The sequence below is a fragment of the Xenopus tropicalis genome, chromosome 7, assembly GCF_000004195.4.
Source record: "Xenopus tropicalis strain Nigerian chromosome 7, UCB_Xtro_10.0, whole genome shotgun sequence".
Lineage (NCBI taxonomy): Eukaryota > Metazoa > Chordata > Amphibia > Anura > Pipidae > Xenopus > Xenopus tropicalis.
This window is the reverse complement of record NC_030683.2, coordinates 33,354,716-33,377,608: the sequence shown is the minus strand read 5'-3', so window position 1 is coordinate 33,377,608 and position 22,893 is coordinate 33,354,716. Positions and strand designations below refer to the sequence as shown.

Below are 22,893 nucleotides of genomic sequence, written 5' to 3'. Positions count from 1 at the left end.
AGTGCCAAGAACAAAGAATAAATGAGATTTGCTGTCAAGTATATGCAACCTTGAACCTTGATCATGTCGGAATGGATGTGGGTAAGATTTGGGTTAGGGTTGTGTTTCTGCCTGACCCATTCATCACTATAACAAGAGTTGGTAGGTGAAAAAGAATAAGAAATATTTATACTAAAAGGACTATATACCACATTTGTAAGCAGGGTTTTTCTTTAATATTTACAATAATACACACAGATCGAGTCCATAGGTTATATATTTTTCACTTTTTAATTCCCCTCCACATACATAGATGGAGGTCATAGGTTGTGCATTGCTCAGTCACATAATTCCGCTCCACAAACACAGATGGAGGCCACTGGTTGTGCATTGCTCAGTCACAAAATTCCCCTCTACAGACACAGATGGAGGCCATTGGTTGTGCATTGCTCAGTCACATAATTCCCCTCCACAAACACAGATGGAGGCCACTGGTTGTGCATTGCTCAGCCACAAAATTCCCCTCTACAGACACAGATGGAGGCCATTGGTTGTGCATTGCTCAGTCACATAATTCCGCTCCACAAACACAGATGGAGGCCACTGGTTGTGCATTGCTCAGTCACAAAATTCCCCTCTACAGACACAGATGGAGGCCATTGGTTGTGCATTGCTCAGTCACATAATTCCGCTCCACAAACACAGATGGAGGCCACTGGTTGTGCATTGCTTGGTTATTGAATTCCCCTCTACACACACAGATACAGGCCATATGTTGCACAAGGTACATTGCTTATATATATATAATTCCATTCAACAAAGATGGAGGCTGTATTTTATATACTAAATTTATTTCTTCATACATGTGGATGGAGGCCATTAGTTGTCCGTTCATTATTTATATAATCCACACACACAGCTGGAGATGCTTCAGTCTTTCTTCATTGCCAGCCCCCATTCCTCTCGCCCCCCCCCCTCCCGTCCTTTAACTGTGAACCTGTCCTTAACCCTAAACTACTGGGGAGGGGTTTGCGTGGAGTTTCTCTGTCTCCCAAACAGTTAAAGCTCTTTAATTCAATTCGTATTTATCCACTCTGAAATAAAGAACTATTCTTCAATTACCTCGCTATTTCTATTCCTGAATTCATCATTTCTGTACATTCTAATTTGGTTCCCGTTTGAAAGCTGTTATTGTTCGCCAAATAACACCCCATAAGCCATACGCGGAATCTATCTCGTGCTTGTAGTGCCTGACCCAGTGTAGCAGATGCTAATTCTTTCTGACACTGCAGAATGCAACAGAGATTGTGTATTGTGAAGATACCGTAGCGTCTATTCTTGTTTATCTCTCTTTCTGAAAGGCGGCTGCAGCAGACACAACTTAAAAAGAAAACAGCTCAGCAGATGTTGTACAGATCTGCATGTTATAAATCCTGAAATGTCTTTAAGGACAGCTAATGCATATCTATATCTAAAGTAAATTATGCTAATGTTTTTAATTGTACTGATTATACATTGTGTTGGGTTTTTTTTTTTTTGTCAGTTGGGAATTAAGTATTAAGCTGGCCATACACGCACCAATAATATCGTACAAAACCTCGTTTCATACGATATTCGGTGCGTGTATGGCATGTCGGAGAGTCGACCGATATCGCAGGAGGCTGCTGATATCGGTCGACTCGCCGATCGGGCCGGTTAAAAGATTTTGATTGGGCGCTATAGAAGGCGCCTGACCAAAATCTGCCTTCAGCGCTGAATCGGCAGAAGGAGGTAGAAATCCTATTGTTTCTACCTCCTTATCTGCCGTTTCAGCCCTGAACGGTTTGTGGCTGATTGAACGATCTTTCGTGCGACTGATGGTCGCACGAAAGATCGCAAATCGCCACGTGTGTGGCCACCTTTACACCCAAGTTAAAGTGGAACTGGGGGACTTGAATTGGTTTTATAGCAACTTCCCACTCTGCTGAGGGGCAAGTAATTGCTACAGAAAGTTTGGGGTAATTGAGGAAGATGGAGAGGAGGCAGCCAGGCAGTAGGTGTCATGACTGATGATCATGCTGTCTCAATAGGGCTCTGCCCTTGTGCTGGCTTCTAAGCAATAAATGAATCCACTTAACAATCTGATTAAAGGGATACAGTTGAAACACTATTATCTGTTATTATCTTAATAATACAGTACCTTGTACCTGACCCTAAATACTCTGCATTAATCCGTATTGGTGGCAAAAACATTCTATTAGATTTATTTAACATTTAAATGTTTTTAGTAGCCTTAAGGCGGTGATCCCCAGCCAGTGGCTCATAAGTAGTGATGAGCGAATTTTTTCGCCAGGCATGAATTCGCAGCAAATTTCTGCATTTTTCTTTTGGCGAATTGTTTCGCAAAACTTCTGTGAAAAATCGCCATGGAAAAATTAATTGCGCCGAATTTTTTTGTTGCGCGTCAAAAAAAGGCTGCGATCGCATCAAATTGGGCATGGTCATGTCAAAACGGGCACAGTCGCGTCAAAATTGGGCACGGTCACCTCAAAAAAGCGTAGGCGACAAAAAAATAGCAGTGGTGATAAAAAAAAATAGCCACGGGCGACAAAAATATCGTGCGACAAATGCAGTGCACAAATTTTTCGCCGTTTAGCTAATTTTCTTGCCGTTTTGTGAATTTTATGGCAAAGGGAAACGGGACAGGTTCCCTTATCACTATTTGGATGTTGCTCCCAGTGATAAGAAGGGGTTTACTGTTTTATTCCTGGCTTGGAGGCAAGTTTTGGTTGCATAAAAACCAGGTGTACTGCCAAACAGAGCCTCCTGTAGGCTGCCAGTCCACATAGGGGCTACCACATATAACCACCCACATTTGGCACCCCAGGAACTTTTTTCATGCTTGTCTTGCTCCCCAGCTGTATTTATGTGACTATTTCTATTTTCTTTATGGCAAAAAACACAGTCCATTTTTTCTTTAGGGCATGGATTCTAGTAGAGTGGTCATTTATGAATGCAGTGAGGTTATGCTAAAATAGACTCACATGTTGCAATTATCGATGCTATTCAATAAAGGTTATCGAGTCTGTACATGCTCCAACCACTTCCGTATAGTTGCACCAATACCATTGCCTCTATTCTGCCAAGGAAAGATGTTATCCCAAATCTGAAAATGTTAGCAACTTGCATAAGATTTGTTACCTCACAATTGTAACGAGATTCATTTTGACACAACATCTCCCAGTGTGGCTGCAATTACCCTGGGATTATGAGAAAAAAAAAACCTGCTTATGGGTAAAAAAATAAATATTGATTTATGTCAAAGTAAATGCGTTCGTTGCAACTCCCTCTGAAAAGTGCAAAGATGCCAGATTTCTGGTGGCAAAAAGATACATGCAGAAAAATTATATATTGATCAACTAATTTTCCATTTTATTTAACATTTTATTTCAATGTTCCTTCTATGCTTTGGGGGCTGCGGCTTTTTAGAAATAGTAGGGGTTCTTAAGGAGAACTAAACCATAAAAATGAATATGGCTAGACATGCCATATTTTATATAATGAACTTATTGAACCAGCCTAAAGGTTTAAAGCTCTATAGTAGTAGTGATCCAGTCCTTTAAAGTTTTCACAGGGGGTGACCATACCGGGCATACTGGACACTTCTACATGCTAACTGTGCTCTGAGCAGCTGAGCTTAGGGGTTGTCACAAATTAGCAAGCAAAGAAAATTATGTTTGTCTGTCATACAGTATAAGCTGATCCTAATGTGCTGATGATTAAAGTCTGATGCTAATAGCACTGGATTTAGAGCTGCCATGCAGTAATCATCTGTGTTAATAACTAATCAGCCCTATATTGTGACATTTATATCCTATATATACAGTATATTGTATATATAGAGTAGGCCCCTAAGCTCAGGTAAGTGACAGTAGCATAGAGCATGGGCAGGGAATCAGCAGAAAAGAAGATGGGGGGCTACTGGGGCATTTTGGGGGCACAGATCTTCCCTGCTAAAGGGCTGTGGGTGCCTTGGGCTGGTACAGAAGCCCAAAACATAATGTACAACATTTCTAGCCTATGTCTTTATTTAAGCTTCTCCTTTAATTAATACCCAAGACACAAGTGTAAGAGCACAAAGGGGTGTCCCTTAATAAGCACTTGTATCAGGGGCATACATTCTAATGATGTGCAGGTCGGCTCAATACCCATGGTCAGGCAGGTTCAGGCTAACCTAAACACAACATTTGCAGGTCACGGACAGGTTCAGGTTGAGCTCTTCTGACAGCCCTCCCCACCCGTAACCTTACACTGCCAGCTTGCAGCTTTCAAATTTATAGGTGCTCACACGTCATCGGCGGAGTAGATGAGGGTCTATAAATAGAGGGTAGAAGCCGTGTTGGGTAGGGTTCAGGTTGGGAGCGGGCAGGTTAGGGTCAGGTGTGGGTTGAGTTTTTCTCAACCCAGTTGTGTGCACTTGTTACAAAACTGGCACAAGATGCAAAGTACAGTGCTTGTGGGCTTTGATAAGCAAGTTTGGCACCTACATGCCTCCTTCTGCCCCCCTGCCTACCCTCCACTAATGCGGCACTGACTAACAGTTTCAACCACAGGTTTCTGCACATGTGCAAAGTGCAAAGAAATGCCCAATGACATTTTTTGTACTTGGCATGTTGCCAAGCAAAAATTTGCAAGGGGCTATTAACAGCAGGAAAACTTCTAGATGGTGGGTTGCAACAGCTCCGCTTTACAAGGCAATTGGATTTGCAGATTTGTAGAAGGTAATGTTGTTTGTTAGGTGAATATAAAACGTGTCAGTTGTGCAGGTACAGAGAATGAGAAAGTTTAGTAGAAAAGCAGTAATAAAATACTTTGCTTAATGTTCCATAAAATGTACAGTCATAAAAGAAAACACATAATTCATTTCTACTCTGTATCATTTTGCCAAATAGACAGTTTATAACTCCCGGTGATTCCCTTCACTGACAAATGGAGGTTATAAATGTTGAACAAAAGCTGACTGTACACCAATGAGTCGCTGTTCACTAATACCTGGGATAAAAAGAAACAATTCTGGAATGAATATCAAACATGATATCACTTCAACATAAAGATCATAACACTCAACAAGCCAGAACTTATATTTACTATGAGCCCCTTTTTGCACCCTGTACAGGATGGTGTGTGGTTGACTATAGTAGGTGTCACAGATATGCAATTGCCAAAAGGCTTTGAGGTAGGAATCTGTGGCCTTTGGGTTGCCCTTACTGCACCTAAGGTGCAAGCTATAGAAAAAGATAACAGTGGGCATTTCAGGGGGACATCTATTACCCTAGGGCAGGGGTCGGGAACCTTTTTGGCTGAGAGAGCCATAAACACCACATATTTTAAAATGTAATTCCGTGAGAGCCAAACAATATGTTTGGCCGCGGATGCTTCGGGGCAAGGTAGGGTGGGTCCCAAGGATGCCAGCTGCGATGCGGAGGAGGGCGTGGCCTGCGCTCGGTGGATAGAAGACGTGATCTAAGGCTTAGAACACGACTTCTATCTGCCGAGCGTAGGCCACACCCCCCATTATTTTTTTTATTAAAGATTTGGCAGCGAGCCAGATGCAGCCATCAAAAGAGCCACATCTGGCTCCCGAGCCATAGGTTCCCTACCCCTGCCCTAGGGCAATGGTTGTTGGACTTTTTAAGCTCAAGCCCCCTTGAAGGTCCAACCACAGCCCTTTGTCCCCATTAGCTCATAAAAAACCTTGGTGCATCGAACATTTGGCCATAGTACCAATAATCTCTTGTATAGCAAAAAGTGTTTCCTCCTAAATCTAACCCTAACTGACCTTCAAGCTGGCTTTTCTGGTTTATTTATAAAAACAAATCAGCTTTCATCCCAAATAACCTTCAGGCTGGGCTGCAACTGCACAGGGGCACATTTCAGTAACAATTTCCAATGGTAAGCAACAAATAAAATCTTGTGGGTGCCCCAAAGAACATTAGTTGGTGCGACAAGAACACCTTCAATGGCCCAAATAGAATCCAAGAGCAAATTTAATGTCTTCAGTTTCACCAAATGGCTAAACAAACTGAGTTACATGATTAACTTCCAACTCAGTCTGACCTTTCAGGCTTAAGGTGGCCATACACGCACCGATAATATCGTACGAAACATCGTTTCTTATGATATTCGGTGCGTGTATGGTATGTCGGCGAGTCGACCGATATCGCAGGAAGCTGCTGATATTGGACGACTCGCCAATCGGACCAGTTTGAAAATTTTGATCGGGCGCCATAGAAGGCGCCTGACCAAAATCTCCCTTCAGCGCTGAATCGGCAGAAGGAGGTAGAAATCCTATTGTTTCTACCTCCTTACCTGCCGATTCAGCCCTGAATGGTGTGTGGCGGATCTGACGATGTTTCGTGCGACGGTCAGATCGCCACGTGTATGGCCAGCTTTAGTGATGAGTGCATCTGTCCTGTTTTGCTTTGCCGAAAAATTCACAAAACTACAGAAAAATTTGAAAAACAGCAAAAAATTTGAAAAACACGAGTGTCACATGATTTTTTGGGCGGTTGCGACTATTTTTTACATGGTGGTGTCTATTTTGAAGGTTTCACTAAACAATTCGCCAATGGCGAAATCCAGAAATTTGCTGAAAATCCATGTCTGGCAAAAAAATTCGCTTATCACTCTTCAGGCTCTATAGCTGCTATTATACTTACATATATTTTAGAAAAATGTCAGTCCTTCTCATAAATATTTTCGCTTAGGGGGGGTTATGCAATAAAAAGCCCTAAGGTTGCCCAGGAGTAACCAATCAGCAGGTAGCATTTACTGGACACCTGTTTAAAAGCAAACACCTTATTGGCTGCTACAGGTTACTGCTCATGGGCAAACTTAGTGCCTTCTATTGAATATGGGGGCGAATGTAATTGAAAATTGGAGATGAAGTAAACATAATCTGGATCATACTTTGCCTTTATACATTACTGTGTTCCTCTGTGTTCCCCCCCCATGCCAATTGATCACCTTCCCCACCCACTCACACCAGGCGCCTCTAGCACCCAGTGCTCATTTTGGCTCAGGCAGAACTAAGCCTGGCAGCCCAGCAGATGAATGATTTACAAAAAGTACCTTCAGCACCTATGGTCAAAATACTGAATTCTAGTCTCAGAGGCTGAGGGACTGTGTCATTATTCAATCCATTTCAACAAACCTGGAACTACCACCTATTACTATTGCCGCTCCCACTTCTGTAATTACTACAAGGCCACCAACGAGTATACATGTAAACACAAAAGAGACAAACTTTGCCATTTCTACTGAGGGCAGTATGCACAAAAGGCTCCATCTTCAAGGGAAGGAATCCTAGTATGAAACCAAGCAATAAAGTTCAATAGAAATGCTGTACAAACCTGTTGTTTAATGATTATATTCAGTGGGAGCGAGTCATTGAGGCTAGTAATACATATATACATTTTATGGTTCATGGAGAGTGATTTTGCTTGCATTTGGTGAAAAGCTTTAAGTATAAGCTTTTCTATTTTTTGAATATTGCTAATTATAAAGCATTAGGAGATTTGCTTAGGTATTCTCCATAATGCAATAAAAGCACGGATTGTGACCAGCGATGAGCAAAACTGCAAAACAAAAAAAAAACATGAATCCACAAAATTTCATCAAAACGCATTGCAGTCAATGGAAGGTGAAATTACACTGTGGTTAAGGCAATTAACTCTTTTACATAAGCATAAACATAACAGGGTGTTAGGAGAGTCAGTCTCGATGCAGGGCCAAACAGACCACAGGGCAGATTTCTAGCGAGGATTTGTGGGAAAAAAAATTGCCGCTGATTAAAAAATATAAGGTGAAACTATACCAGGCAACATATCTAGTATAAATAAATCTAAAGCAACTGGACTTGTTAGGTAATCATTGAAGAAGTTTCACTTATCCGGAAACCTGTTATCCAGAAAGCTCCAAATTACGGAAAGCCCGTCTCCCATAGACTCCATTTTAATCAAATAATTCAGAATTTTAAAACTGATGTGCCTTTTCTCTGTAATAATAAAACAGTACCTTGTATTTGATCCCAACGAAGATATAAATAATCCTGATTGGATGCAAAACAATCCTATTGGGTTTAATTAAGGTTTTATACATTTTTTAGTAGACCTAAGGTATGGAGATCCAAATTATGGAAAGACCCCTTATCCGGAATACCCTTGGTCCCGAGCATTCTAGATAACGGGTCCTATACCTGTACTAAATATACCATGACCTGGATGAATGAAAATCTTCATAGATATACCAGGCAACAGTTTGGTCTTCCGGTAACACTTCTGCATAACACAAGCAATATGGCAGCTCCCACTCACATGTACTGAGAATTTTGTTCACACGCAAAATGTTGCCTTCCCTGAACCCTGGAGCTCTTGTTGAAAGAACTGGGCGCACACATCACTCATACGCCAAACACCGGAAATGGTGCCCCCCCAGAAAAAGTTTTGCACAATTGTGTCCGATTTGCAAGCTCACTGCTCTAATTTTGATGCATCAGATGCAATTGCGTCTCATGGGAACCCCCCCTGATGAGCACAATGACAACAGAATTCTGGGGGGAAATGTTTTGTGTTGTAATGGGGAAAAAAACATGGCATTAATTGCAGTTGTAAACTACCCCTTCAGTCTTTGTGAAAAACATTTATTTATTTAAAAGAGGAAATGTCCAATTTTTAAAAATGTCCAGTTAATTGGCCCCCCAGTAGAGAAATCTGCCATGTCACCTTATATTTTATGGAAAGATTAAATCAAAAATGGCATTTTATCCCCACAAATAAATGAAGTGTGTTCTAGGTACCGAAAGGATAAATTCAAGCAATGCTAAAGACATGAACAAAAGACAAAATCACTATTCTTTATATCAAATTACAGTGGGAAATGTATTTCAAGTGCGTGTCCTTAAGATGAATATACTATCACCCCACCCCCCGCCTTGGTGAGACCCTTGGGGATACAGGGGAAATAGAGGGAAATATGAAGCTTCCTATAATGTCAGATATCATTATTCTCTGTTTTCTCTGCACTGAGAATGAGCTACCTGCCAGGGCTGCATGCTGATTTATTTATCATAAATGTTCCAGGACTGATTAAATCAGCATCCCATTTCGACTTTTTTTCCCCCTCAGCGGGGTGATCAAATAATATTGAACCAATTATTGTCCTGTATTTGTTGTTGGGTTTTTTTTTCTTTGTACAGTACTTTAGATTGATAGAACCTCGGGCCAGTGACCTTTGTGTGGTTCATCACTATGAATTAGTTAAGGGTTGGCTGGCTGCTCTCTGTCTGACTCCTTTGTGCTTAAATGCCTGACTGAATGGCTGAGAGGCAAACCCCTGCAGGATGATTGGGAGAGCGGAGCTTGGATCCAAAAATAAATATTAGCTCTTGGTATTAAGCATGACATGTGCTGCACAATGTAAGGGAAGATACAGGGCTACAATAACAGGACAACACTTTTGCTTAACCATTTCATATTTCATTAAACCCCAAGCAGTGTTATTTTTAAACTTCATTCCTATAACTACAAGGAAACAATTCTGCCTTGTGTCCTGCAAGACAAGTGTTTATATTTAGAATCCCTTCCATTAAGCAAGTCAGGACAGAAAAGAAATAGACCGAGTCATTTAATTAAAAACTACAGCCCCCCCCCCCCCCCCCCCCAATTGCAAGAGGTAAAAGTCTTTTAACAAGGTGATTAGTATATGAAAGAATATGATCATGATATTGTTTTGACAATAACATCAACACCATATATACACCCCCTCCATTGCTGAGGGACAGCCTTGAAGTTAAAGATCCTAACCTCTAGCTAATGGCAAGGGTTCAATCATCAGAATCCGATAATAATCAGAATCCAGACAGAGACTAAAAAGCACAGGCATAGGAAATGTGCAATAGGTAAGCAGTGATTAAAAGCAGCTCAGTGGAATGCCAAGCCAAAACTCAGGTTTCTAAGCAAGCTATTTCAAAGGAACTCAACCTGAAAGGTCATACTGAATTATAGCCTTTTTGGTCACCAGGGAGAGATGTACCTGGCACAGTTGAGGCCAATGCAGGAAGATGCAAATCGGACACAACTATCTGTATCCAGTTGCTGTACATTCACATGAAAGTAACACATGCGCCCTATTCTTTTAGCAAAACTGTGTTGCAGCAATGGACACAGAGCAAAGTGGTCAAAATGCATTACTCGCCCTTCTGTTTAGTTGCATTTGGTACCACTTAGTCCCTTCTGCCTCCTGTTCTTAATGGAGCACAGCTGCACCTATGGGCCCAGAGGAACCTTGGAGCTACGAACACCTCCAGATCAGGTGGTAGCTTTAGGGTTCCCTCAGCACTCTGAATCAATGGGCTCAGCTCACTTACACCTAAAGAATAGGGGGTGCACATAACAGGCAGGGCAAACATTAAAACTGACATTAACTGGACAAATGATGAGTAACTTAGACAAATGAGTAAAGTTAGACAAATGAGCCTTTCCTATGCCACCTCTGTGCCTACTGTTTTCTTCTGTTCTGACCACTCAACTAATGGCATGGGACTCCACCCTCAGACGATAATACAACCCCAAGCCATTCTGCTGTAAAGAAATGACAATGGTTCGTATAGGCTCTCTGCATGGAGATCTGAAAATCCTTTATACAAACACAGGAAAACTATTCAACAGTAACATTAAAGGTTCTTATTTGCTTGTGATTAGGCAAAAGCCTTTCAATTCCAGGTGTTTGTACACGGCAACATCATCCTAAAAGCTCGGTAATCTTTCCACATGGTGCAAGCAGCAGAGTGTTAATCGCCATGTAACTTCCATCTCAGCAGAGATAACTGCTGTAGCAGCTAAAGAGGATAACGGGCAATGTAAAGGTCACTGGGCCATATTTGTCAAGACCAAACTAGAACAATCCGGAGCTAATACATTCCTCTATGTTTCTCATCAGAAAAACAATCTATAGAAATCAATGGAACCTTCTCTGATGGCAAATTCCAAGCAATCACGTTGCACCAGAATTGCCCCACTTTTGTTGTGATAAATGCGGCCCATTATGCAGTTAAGAGAACATTTATCTAAATAACAGCCTCAGAGGGGTTTTTTGTATTTCCATGTTGTTTCTGTATCTTTTCTACAAGGAAAAAAAACTGCAATGTTACCTGAGCTGTTGCATTAAAGATATTTCCAGTATAATTGCTTCTGTTGCATTCAGTCTATTATAAAACCTGACGTACTCTGAGCCCTCTGGTCCCCGAGATGACTCAACAGAGTGAGAGCGACTGCTAACATTAAAGGGACACTTACATCAAAACAATGGAAATGCTCCATATTATGCATTTATACATATCTAGCTCCTTTTCTCGGTGGCAAAAATAGAGGGAGACGTGACATCTATTTTTTACTTTTAAGGCTCTTGGTTCCAAATGATAAATATGCATTATCTAAAGCTCAGCTCAAAATGATGGATCTTGGACTAAATAATAGATAGAAGACAATGGGCATCTTTGAGTGTCTCTGGGCAGCTGTTGAATTGCTAAGCTTAGGGGCCATTGGCAATCATCAAGAGGAAAATGAGACTACATCAGTCATAGAAGCTGATACTATAGGGCTGATAGATATACAGTGTATTGTAAGTTGGTCCCTAAACTCAGATAACTGACAGCAGTTCAGTCTAAAAGGCTGTGGTGGCCTCCGGCTGGTACAGGTCTACAATTTCTAGCCTTTTCTTTCTCCTTTAAAGGAGAAGGAATGGTAAAAATAACTGGGGGTACCAAATGTTAGGCAACCCCCAGTGATTTTTACATTTCCTTCTCCTTTAAAGGAGAACTAAAGTTCAACAAAGAAAAAGGCTAAAGAAAGTACCAGCCCGAGGCCACCACAGCCCTTTGGGGTGAACTGCTGTCAGTTATCTGAGTTCAGGGACCAACTCACAACCCCCAACCCTCAGTGATTAGAACCCACAGAGTGGTTCAGTCTCCCGCGATAGATCTCTGCTATCGAGGGCGACAACCCCCCTATCGTGGGTGACAAACTGCTCTGAAAAGGCTTTCCATCAGCAATAATAGAAGCCACTGGTGGAAAGCCCTTTGCATCACTTCAGTAATCCAAAGTTGCACTAAGTTTTCTCCTGCAGGCCACTTCACGTGACTTTAGAAAACTAAGCGATGTAAAGGGCTTTCCACCTGCGGCTCCTATTGTTGCTGCTTCAGAGCAGTTTGTTATCCGCAATAGCAGGTTTGTCACCCTCGATAGCAGAGATCTATCATGGGAGACTGAACCACTTCATCCCTATTGGGTTCTGACCGTAAGAGCAGTTAGTGGTGAATCTAAATAGCATTACATTTATCTGGATGACATTAGATTGTGGTATAATATTAGCAGGCCAAACTGCACAGTAATCTCCCTGTGTTAGATATTGGCAAGATGACTGATAGGCTGGTAGGAAGGATGTGCAATGGAAAATCCTGGTTATTTGTTTGAGTTTTGAACTCAATGAGCTACTCAGCAGTTGTAGTTTTATAGAAGGTTTCCTCCCCTATTATAAGCTTCTGTTCATCATAAGAAGAGCACAGACTTTATTAAAACAAAAATCCAACCTTTGTTAGAACATTGCTGGTGGTCAATATAGCCACAAACGGAGACAGTCCTGCTTCAACTATTGCTGGTTTATTAACTGCTGCATTAGAAGTTCATGTGTTCAGAATCTCTTGCATATGCATTATGCGCTTACTGAATGCAATGTTCGTGCCTGGTATATTGAGCCATATACTGAATCAACTGCATTGCTGAGAATTCATGCCATTCCTCTCCATTTGTAGCAGTTAATCCCAATGTATGCCACTAGGGGGCAAGCAAATGTCTGTTAGTACCAACAATGAAGAAGCACTGCCTGACCCACAAACTCAATACACCAGTAAAGGGGGATTATGCACTGTCTGCTGACTCCATCTCAGCTCCAGTACCAGTACTGTAAGTTATATAAAACACACAGGCAAGCAGAATGAAAGATAGACAGATGTGCAGGCAGGCAGAGACCTAGATACTGCAGACAGATATAGGGACAGATGTTAAAATATTGACACTGAAAAAAAAGTAGAATTTGGAACAGAAGTGGAACAGAAGGTCCTACTTTCTCCAGATTAATGATAAATCGCCTGGCTGGTTACAAGTTTAGTGAATAGCAACTATTTAGATCCTGCAGTCAGGGCCAGTTCAGCAGGTCTTTGTACGAGGTCTCGGAACCAATGATCAATCATGGATGCCAGGCAGGTTAAGGGTTCAACAGCCAGGCACCATTTAGAAAGGCCCTGCAGTCAGAGTAGGTTCTCTGACTGCAGGGAAAGCTCTATATACAGAGTCTTCGAACTGTCAGCCAGAGAACTTTAAAGCTAATTTTCACCAAAAGTCTTAAAAATTAATAATGTAAGCAAATGAAAATTTTTGGAACAGTAGAGTTTATTTACGACCACAGACATAGCTGTGGTCACACTAGGTTGCCTGATAACACAAGGTGCTTGTGTTAATACAGTATGTGCTCCTTACATTCGCCCTGGGGGTCTCTGCCTTCCTCCTGTCTGCAGTTCTCAATTTAATGATGTTGTGCCTATTCACACAGAGGGGCCCTAAAGAAACCACCACCTTGGAACCAGGCAGCAGCTCCTGGGGCCCCACAGTGGCCCGTGCCAATCTATGCTGCGCAGTTCAACCAAAAGGGTGCATATATCACTTTCCTGCCAGAATGAACCAGACTTAAAACATTTTCGGGGCAGGTGCATAAAAATACAAGTGCTATTGTGTCAGGTGCAAGTGTGCCTGGCTACCACAATAATGCTGGAATTATGGGAGAACATTCTGCATTATGGGTAAAAAAAACATTGAGATCATGTCTAAAATTTCTCTTTGCACACCGACTGTACTTGGGTTCAGTAATAACCTTTAGGGTATTATTTTTGCCAAGAATATGTATTTCCCCCTTAATAAAAAGCAGCACTATGTAGCATTGTACTTTGCTATTGACTATAATAGGCTGTATTGTATTTATTTATATAGCACCGTAAATGTATTTAAATCACATATTGGAGCAGTGCATTTTTTTATCAGTCTGACAGAGAAATTAAACGGCAAAACTAAAATGGAATATTTTCGCTCCGGGATTCATATGTGCTCTGTTCCACTAATACTTACATTATTGTTGGCTCATCTCACCATTTATATTACAGACAAATAAGTGTGATGTCAAGTCAGATATGACACAACTATTTTCCAAATTTGCCACTTGTTCTGAGCTTTCTTTTAACATTGATTTGTTTTGGTCAATCTTACAGCTCTCGACGGGAGCCCTGGCTGAAACTTTTCACTAAGGCTCCTGCTGACAGGAAAAGTGATGACCACAATAAATCTCTTGTTTCACTTTAATGAAAAAGTCAGAGCAAAGTGCTGGTTGTGATTCAGCAAGGAGTTTTAAAAGTCGGAGCTACCTGTTCCTTAACTTGGATATTTAAAAAAAAAAAAAAATGCCTGCACATTCATCCTAGATGTATTACATAGGAAAGAGAGGAAAGATGAACTAAAAACAAGATGCTGTGTTTGCATATTTAGCAAAAGCAAACCTTGACCCACACCCTTTCCATGCCAACGTTATGTTAAGGCCCAGGCAAACAAATGCAACTCATTTACGCTTTTTACAGTAATGATATCACTTGGCAGGTTAATGGGTGGGGCATAGGTGGGTCTATCCTTCTTATCCTTACATATCCTATACATAATATATATTTATATATCCTATATTCTTACATTACATCGCCATTAAATTTGTAACTCCGGCCCCAGCTGGGCTGGTCTAATACAGGCGAGGCGGCAACTCTATATGTGGCCAGTATTAAAGGGGCGAGGTGGCAACCCCACCTGCCTTATCCAAGTGCCTTATCCTTGTGTGCCTCTCTGCCACTCTTAGCCTCCTCACTCATTTATTAAAGAAAATACATCTGCAGATAGGATAAGCTTGTGGCTTTACAAAGGCATATGTGGCTTATTTTGCATTCTGCATCTTTCATGATGAAGTTTTAGGGTGAAGACACACGCAGCAATTAGTAGCTGCGACTAGTAGCTGCGACTTCTAATAGCTTCTTAGAACTCATGTTTGAAGCTTTATTTTACCCACACAAACTGATGGAGAGACTTTACAGAAACAGGGTGTCATTCAGAGTGAATCCCTGTATAAAATGTATAATGAAGCAGTAGAATTCCTAATGAATCAGAAAGTGAGCGTAGGACTGGCCAGACTGGGGATGACTGACGTAGTTGGCCAGCTGAATATATTGAAATATATGGACAAACAATCCCTGTTTTGCTTAAAGGGGAGGATGTTTCTTGGTAGCTTCATGCACAGAACATCTTAATGTCCTGTATATATTGATAATGGGTGAGTGCAGAGGGGCCCTTGTTGTTTTTGGTCATTTATTATGTCCAAGGGGTTCATCTGCTGCAATGGCTAGCGACAGTGACCTGAAGTTTAAAAAAAAACTAGCATTTTGATAATAGGTAACTGCAGAGGACCTCTTTTCTTTTGTATAATATATATACAGTATATTATATTCTGTATACATGTATAATATAAAGCACACATATTTTACACTTGCAATAAAAACACTATTGTCTGTGACAAATATAACAGAATAGCTAATTATTCTCAGGCAGTTAATATGAGGTTAGAGAGTAACACACAAAAGCTCCTGTTGGAGATATTGCTCAGAATTATCCAATTCTTCACAGGACACAAAGTGCTAATTTAAATGGATTATATATTAAAACAAGTAAAGTTCCCTTATTTGTTTCCAATGTGTCACGTTTTTGACCTTTGTGAAAATCGAGCGGACGCTGTTATGGAATAATTGTTCTGGGAAAATTGCCTGGTAATCAAATCATTAACAATATGGAATATAAAAAGTGCTGTTGTGCTCTCCTGCTGTAGCAACAGAACCAGGGGAAGAACTGGGCAGATTCAGCGTTGATGTTGTTTGTAATGTTTCAAGGGCAAGTGGTTTCAAAAAGCTTTCAAAACACTTTCAAAAAGGCTAACTTTCCCACAATGCATGGCATTCACTACAGCAATCAGCCCAAGTAATAGTACATTCCAGAAGTGAAAAGCTGTTTGCTATTTGAATAGAAAAGAATAAATAGTGGAACTTGACAGCAAAATTTTGGTTCATGTTGGCACCAAAGTGGTGGCTGCCAACTTGATTCAAGGTATAATAAAAGATTATACATACAGTTCTCAAAACAGTTTCAGAAATGGTTTGTCCAAGGCTCCACCATTGCCCAAGGCACCACCATTCATCAGCCAACCCTATCCAAATGGACTACTGAGAACTATAGGATATATAACCATACACTACTATGCAATTCTAATCCATAGAGACAAATGCTAATACCTAAACGAGTATGCATGTCATAAGCAATATCTTGAGCCAGGACTTTTTCCCATCACCCCAGCTTTACAAGTAGCCCCTGGGAAAATGAAAAAGGAAAACGTTTTGTTTTTACATATGAAATGTTAACCCTGAGGCCCAACCAATGGCATTTAACCCCTCAGATGTAAGATTCATACAGGTTTGCTGCTTAAAAGGAAGTGTTCGTTTTAGCCACACACACTGGGAACCATTTCCCTAAAGGCAGCACAGCTCTGCTCTACAGTTCCCATCATACCACATACATTTAACCCATAACAAGTCAACTTCATTTAAAACAAGCTTACAGATTAGAAAAGGCCCTTTAAAGTATGGTTGAATAATTAATAATCAAATTGCTTATAGTTTCAAGCCAGAGAAGACCATGTCATAAATAGCATAGTGAATCATGGGCTACTGCTCTTCCCCATGTGTAAATAAAAAGCCAAAACAGCATTCTATCCAATCAGAAAACTGCTGTCTATTCAACAGCACAGGACATATAAGCAAAAATAACTGGTAAAGACATTAAATCATTCCCCTTGTAATGAGAGGGATTCACTGCATAAACTTGCAGAATGCATGTCATGTTTATTTGTATTATAGTTCCACAGTTTTATATTCCCAAACCCTTCAATTGCCAGAGATGTAACCATTATTATAAGCTATGAGCTGATTCTATCCAATGATAAAGGCATGTGGATAAAAGATTTGATACTGTGGTCACAAACATATCCAACATTCACACCCACTAATGCAAATAATGATAACATGCTATATCATCATACTGCAAACACCTGTATGTAAGAGACCTTTCAGCCTGTTAGCAAGTGTTCATGTGTACAATCCATGGAATGGTCAGCCCCTGCCTATGTTGTGTAACTTGTAGCCTGTATTTAAGGGGACTTGATTGATCAGGGAACACTAACATGTTATTCAGGATGGGCAGAGTTTGTGGCTGCTGTCTCAGTGCTAATTATACAAATAAAACATGCACCAAAATAAAAATGAAGCTTGTAAGAGTAATAAGTGTTCCAAGGCTGGGCAGAGCCACGTGTGTGTTCCAACTTTAATTAGTCAGCTGCGTGCATCTCTCTACATGGCATTTAGAGTCTGACAAATCCACTGGGTGCATTTCAAACCTGGCTGTTAAATGATACAGTTCACACAGAAAATGTTCCCCTGTGCGGACGACCAATTTTCAGCCAACCAGATCATTTTACATATTATTTCCAAACACAATAAGCACAAAGCAGTCACCTGTTTTAATATAAGCATTTGTTTCAGTTGCTCCTGCATAAATAGTCAGCATGGCCAAACCTGTTTAGCTGGGGATAAGGAGGCAGTGACAGCAAGCAGTGTGTCCCATTTTGCAAACACCCTTTCCTGTATCCCATAAAGGGAACTCAGAGATCCTAGGGCTGATTCACTAAAGGTTGATAAGTTTTATCGCATGCTTTTTTTAGTTAAAATTGACGCAGAAAAAAAAGCGCGATTCTCTAAAGTATTAACACATGCGTTAAATTGCATATCGCATGCGTTAAATTTTGCACTACCGTGCGCCGAAATAACACTAACACATGATTCACAAACACTTAGACGAGCTAAATATCGCATTTGTCTGTGCGAAAATTAACACCTACTTGAGGCAGGCGGTAATTATAGAAAAGTACAGTTAATGAGCTTTTGGCAATAAAATATGGACTTTGCAGTTGGGTTTATTCAAGTCTGTGTTGCCCCTAGAGTGATGCAGCCGCCAGTTTGCAGGGAAATGGGCATTTTCAGTACAGTAATTTTCCGAAAGTAATGGCATGTATGGCTAACATGGCGTGCGTTTTCTTGCACACGGCGATTATTTGTACGCGGTGCGTTGATTAGCACATGTTCCGTCAAATACCGCACGATAATAGTCTTCATGACTAAAATAACGCAAGCAGCATCGCGTGTAAATTAACACAAGTATGCTTTTAGTGAATCCTGCGCTAATTCGTGAAAAATTAGACGCAATAAAATTTTTAACGCACACTATAAATAAAGCACGTTTTATCGACCTTTAGTGAATCAACCCTCCTGTATCCTATAAAGTGAACCCTGATCCTGTATCCCATAAAGAGAACACTGACACCCTATGAGATCCTGTATCCCATAAAGGGAACTGATCCCGTATCCCATAAAGAGAACACTGACACCCTATGAGATCCTGTATCCCATAAAGAGAACACTGACACCCTATGAGATCCTGTATCCCATAAAGAGAACACTGACACCCTATGAGATCCTGTATCCCATAAAGAGAACACTGAGATCCTGTATCCCATAAAGAGAACACTGACACCCTATGAGATCCTGTATCCCATAAAGAGAACACTGACACCCTATGAGATCCTGTATCCCATAAAGGGAACTGATCCCGTATCCCATAAAGAGAACACTGACACCCTATGAGATCCTGTATCCCATAAAGAGAACACTGACACCTTATGAGATCCTGTATCCCATAAAGGGAACTGATCCCGTATCCCATAAAGAGAACACTGACACCCTATGAGATCCTGTATCCCATAAAGAGAACACTGACACCCTATGAGATCCTGTATCCCATAAAGAGAACACTGACACCTTATGAGATCCTGTATCCCATAAAGGGAACTGATCCCGTATCCCATAAAGAGAACACTGACACCCTATGAGATCCTGTATCCCATAAAGAGAACACTGACACCCTATGAGATCCTGTATCCCATAAAGAGAACACTGACACCCTATGAGATCCTGTATCCCATAAAGAGAACACTGAGATCCTGTATCCCATAAAGAGAACACTGACACCCTATGAGATCCTGTATCCCATAAAGAGAACACTGACACCCTATGAGATCCTGTATCCCATAAAGAGAACACTGACACCCTATGAGATCCCATAAAGGGAACCGATCCTGTATCCCATAAAGGGACCTGATCCTGTATCCCATAAAGGGAACACTGACACCCTATGAGATCCCATAAAGGGAACACTGACACCCTATGAGATCCCATAAAGGGAACCGATCCTGTATCCCATAAAGGGACCTGATCCTGTATCCCATAAAGGGAACACTGACACCCTATGAGATCCCATAAAGGGAACTCGGAGACGCCGCTGAGCGCAATAACAGACGCAGATACTGAGCCCCTTGCAGGAACTGTCCGGCACTTGTGGTGCTGAAAGGACCAACAGCCCAATGAGAGCAGCGAGTTGCCAAGGAGCGATCCCAAACACGCCGAGAGGGTTTTAACCTTGGGACGTTGTGCCCAGTGACCGACACAACTAAATCGCAGCTACTGCGTATCTCTTGGTGCTCCGTGCAGAGTGACTGCTACAGAAGTGCCGCGATCTATTTATTCATACTGTGGAGCTCGTCTCCAGACTCCAGGGTCATTTCTAGGATAACTAGAAGCATCACTAGCATCACTTCGATTCTCATTTGCCTCCCCCTAGGGAGAAATGTGTAGGACTGTATGGGGAGCTGCTCCATAGAGAGCTCCGGGATACTGCTGCTCCATAGAGAGCTATACGGGATGCTGCTGCTCCATAGAGAGCTACGGGATGCTGCTGCTCCATAGAGAGCTCCGGGATACTGCTGCTCCATAGAGAGCTATACGGGATGCTGCTGCTCCATAGAGAGCTACGGGATGCTGCTGCTCCATAGAGAGCTACGGGATGCTGCTGCTCCATAGAGAGCTATACGGGATGCTGCTGCTCCATAGAGAGCTATACGGGATGCTGCTGCTCCATAGAGAGCTATACGGGATGCTGCTGCCGCTGCCCCTGCTTGTGCTCTGTCCCAAACAATGGTTCCCCATACGGGCAGGGAACTTACCTCAAGGAGCTGTGTGCCTGCTGCCCCGATCCAGATCTGCCTCTCTTCTGCGATGTGTTTCCCGGCACAAGCCGAATACATCCAAGCCCCTTTAGTATCCTATGTGCCGGCTGCTGCCTGAGCCCTCCTTGCACTGTCACAGGGCTCCGAGCTGATGGGATTGATTCTCACAAGGTGAGCTGCCTGTACAGCATGTGTGTGTGTGTGTGTGTGAGTGTGTGTGTGTGTGAGTGTGTCTGTGTCTATAGTAGGAATGACACTACTCTGCTGTACCCTCTGCCATACACAAACACACAGGCTGTAGCTCTGAGGGCTCCACTACTGTAACTCTGAGCTACTGCATCTCACTCACATCCCTTTTGTAGGTTGGAACCTACAGCTGGGCCCCTAGCAATGTACAAGTCCTCTTCTACTTACTCACTGCTGTCCCCCCCTCATTTAGGTGGCAAATGGGGACATCCTGATTAAGATAAAATTACACTCAGATACACTCAGTGCCTTATTATTAGCAGCTTCCTACATAGCATGCACTACTTATATTATGAACAGCAATACTTTGACTATATATAAATATTTTTCTAGATTTTATCTAAATAAAAAATAAATACATTTGTGTTTTTTTCAGCTCTGTCACTGATGCACTGATGTGCAATATATGTAGCATCCTAAAGTAAATACCTACTGCAGATGGATCATTTAAGGTTATCAGATATTGTTGCTGGTTGTGGGACATGACCATTTCAGTTTTTTGGAAGATGTTCCATATGTTCCATTCTGGCATAAGCATTGATAACAGTTTTTTATTTTTAAAAAAAAATTATATTTCTATGATTTAAAGAATTGTCAAACAAATATGTAAATACAACAACATTAACGGTTTATTACTCCTAGTAATGGTGTTCACCCTTTGGACTTCTTTCTACATAAATATATATATATATATATATATATATATATATATATATATATATATATATATATATATATATATATATATACATCGCGAGAGAGAGTGTATGTGTGTATATGTATGTAACTACTTGCAAATGTACAGAGAAGGATTCAGGGCAGTGGTTGGGGGAGGCTGTAGGTCAGGAAGCACAGAGGCTGAGCCAGGATGCAGGATGCAGTGCCAGTTTCCACCAGCAGATGGTTTTGCATTGCTGATCCATTTGCCTCATTCAGTATAAGCTCTATGTAGGCAACATAATGGCAAAAAAACATTCAGCCCATGCTTTATTAACTTCAGGTGTCAGCAAAATTATTTTTAGGGGGTCTGAGCAGGACTAATTCCAGACACACACACACACACACTGGCCCCTAGTAATGTACCAGTTGTAGGTAGGAAAAGTGTAAGAAGCTCAATGTCACGTCATTGTATATTCACCTCTGGCAGCTCAGGGAGAAAAGCAACACTAGTAACTGAGTAATTGCAGTAGGGATAACTTTCTCTGACAACTGACTACACTTTATAGGGCTCATTTACGTCTGCAAGTGCAGCGAGCAAAGTGCAATTTCAATTGTAATTGCCATGTTTTCTTTCCATACTGCAATGTTTTCCCCAACAGAATTCCAGTGTCATTGTGATATGCCTAATGCAGTTTGATCCAATTTGCCTAAGTTAACGCAAACTGCTTGTACATTTTGTTGCAGTTCAGATGCAACTGAGTGGAAGATGCCTATGTCATTTCTGGTGTTCAGCATGCAAGTAGCATCTCCACCTGATTCTTTAGGTGAAAGTGGACCTATTGATGCTGGGTGTGAAGGGAACCCTGAAGCTACTGCCTGGTCAGGAGGTGGCGGTAGATACAGGGTCCCCTGCGTCAATAGGCACAGTAGCGCCCAATTCAGAACAGAAAGTATAAGGGACTGAGTGGCGGAGAGCACATTTTGATGCAAGTAACTTTAAGTGGATTCTGTCATGATTTTTATGGTTTACCTTTTATTTCTAAATTACACTGTTTACATAGCAAATAATTCACTCTAACATTTAAAATTTTATTCTTGAACCAACAATTATGGATTTGTTTTGTAAAGAGACCACCAACTCCATCTTACATTTCTGTAGCCATCATGTCAATAATGTTAAGCTATTGGTTCCCATAGGGACATTTTTTAAAATTTGCAGAAACTGTTTGAAGAAAGAAATATTTGGGCAGTGAGCACAAAGTTAAAAACTCAAAAGAGAGGTTATTACAATGTCAGTGTAAACAAAGGATAGAAAACGGGCTAAACATTCTATATGAGAAGATTTGCTAAAACCCTACTAGTTTTATTAGCACCTTTAGTAACCAGTGGAGAGACATACAGAAGATATTGTCAAGACACCGGCATACTTAAAAATATAAATATTTAGATGAATCCCCAGAAATGACACCTAGGAGGGCACCCAGTCTTAAAGTGATATTGTCATGGTTTTTATGGTATCCTTTTTATTTCTAAATTACACTGTTTACACAGTAGATAATTCACTCTGCCTTTTAAAATGTTATTTTTGAATCAACAAATGTATTTTTTTAGCTGTAATATAGGTGTGTAGGCGCCATCTCAGTGCATTGTGCCTGAGTCTGAGCTTTCAGA

The 22,893-nt window shown here is 41.2% G+C and overlaps 1 protein-coding gene, 1 long non-coding RNA gene and 1 other non-coding gene across 3 annotated transcripts in view; 2 read left to right on the top strand and 1 right to left on the bottom strand.

Moving 5' to 3' along the window:
- Positions 1–20,406, bottom strand: part of zmat4 (zinc finger matrin-type 4) — a 256,147-nt gene extending 235,741 nt beyond the window's left edge. Inside the window, exon 1 of the mRNA XM_002936438.5 lies at positions 20,314–20,406. Coding sequence (XP_002936484.3) covers positions 20,314–20,394 — 81 coding nt within the window. The 5' untranslated portion in view covers positions 20,395–20,406. The remainder of the gene's footprint in view (positions 1–20,313) is intronic.
- Positions 5,446–5,540, top strand: mir9407 (microRNA mir-9407). Its single transcript, NR_130615.1, has one exon. It is a non-coding gene; the product is annotated as a microRNA mir-9407 (primary transcript).
- LOC105948025 overlaps positions 20,404–22,893 on the top strand; it is a 28,696-nt gene continuing 26,206 nt past the window's right edge. The window contains exon 1 of the long non-coding RNA XR_001171430.2: positions 20,404–20,487. This is a non-coding gene — a long non-coding RNA (uncharacterized LOC105948025). The remainder of the gene's footprint in view (positions 20,488–22,893) is intronic.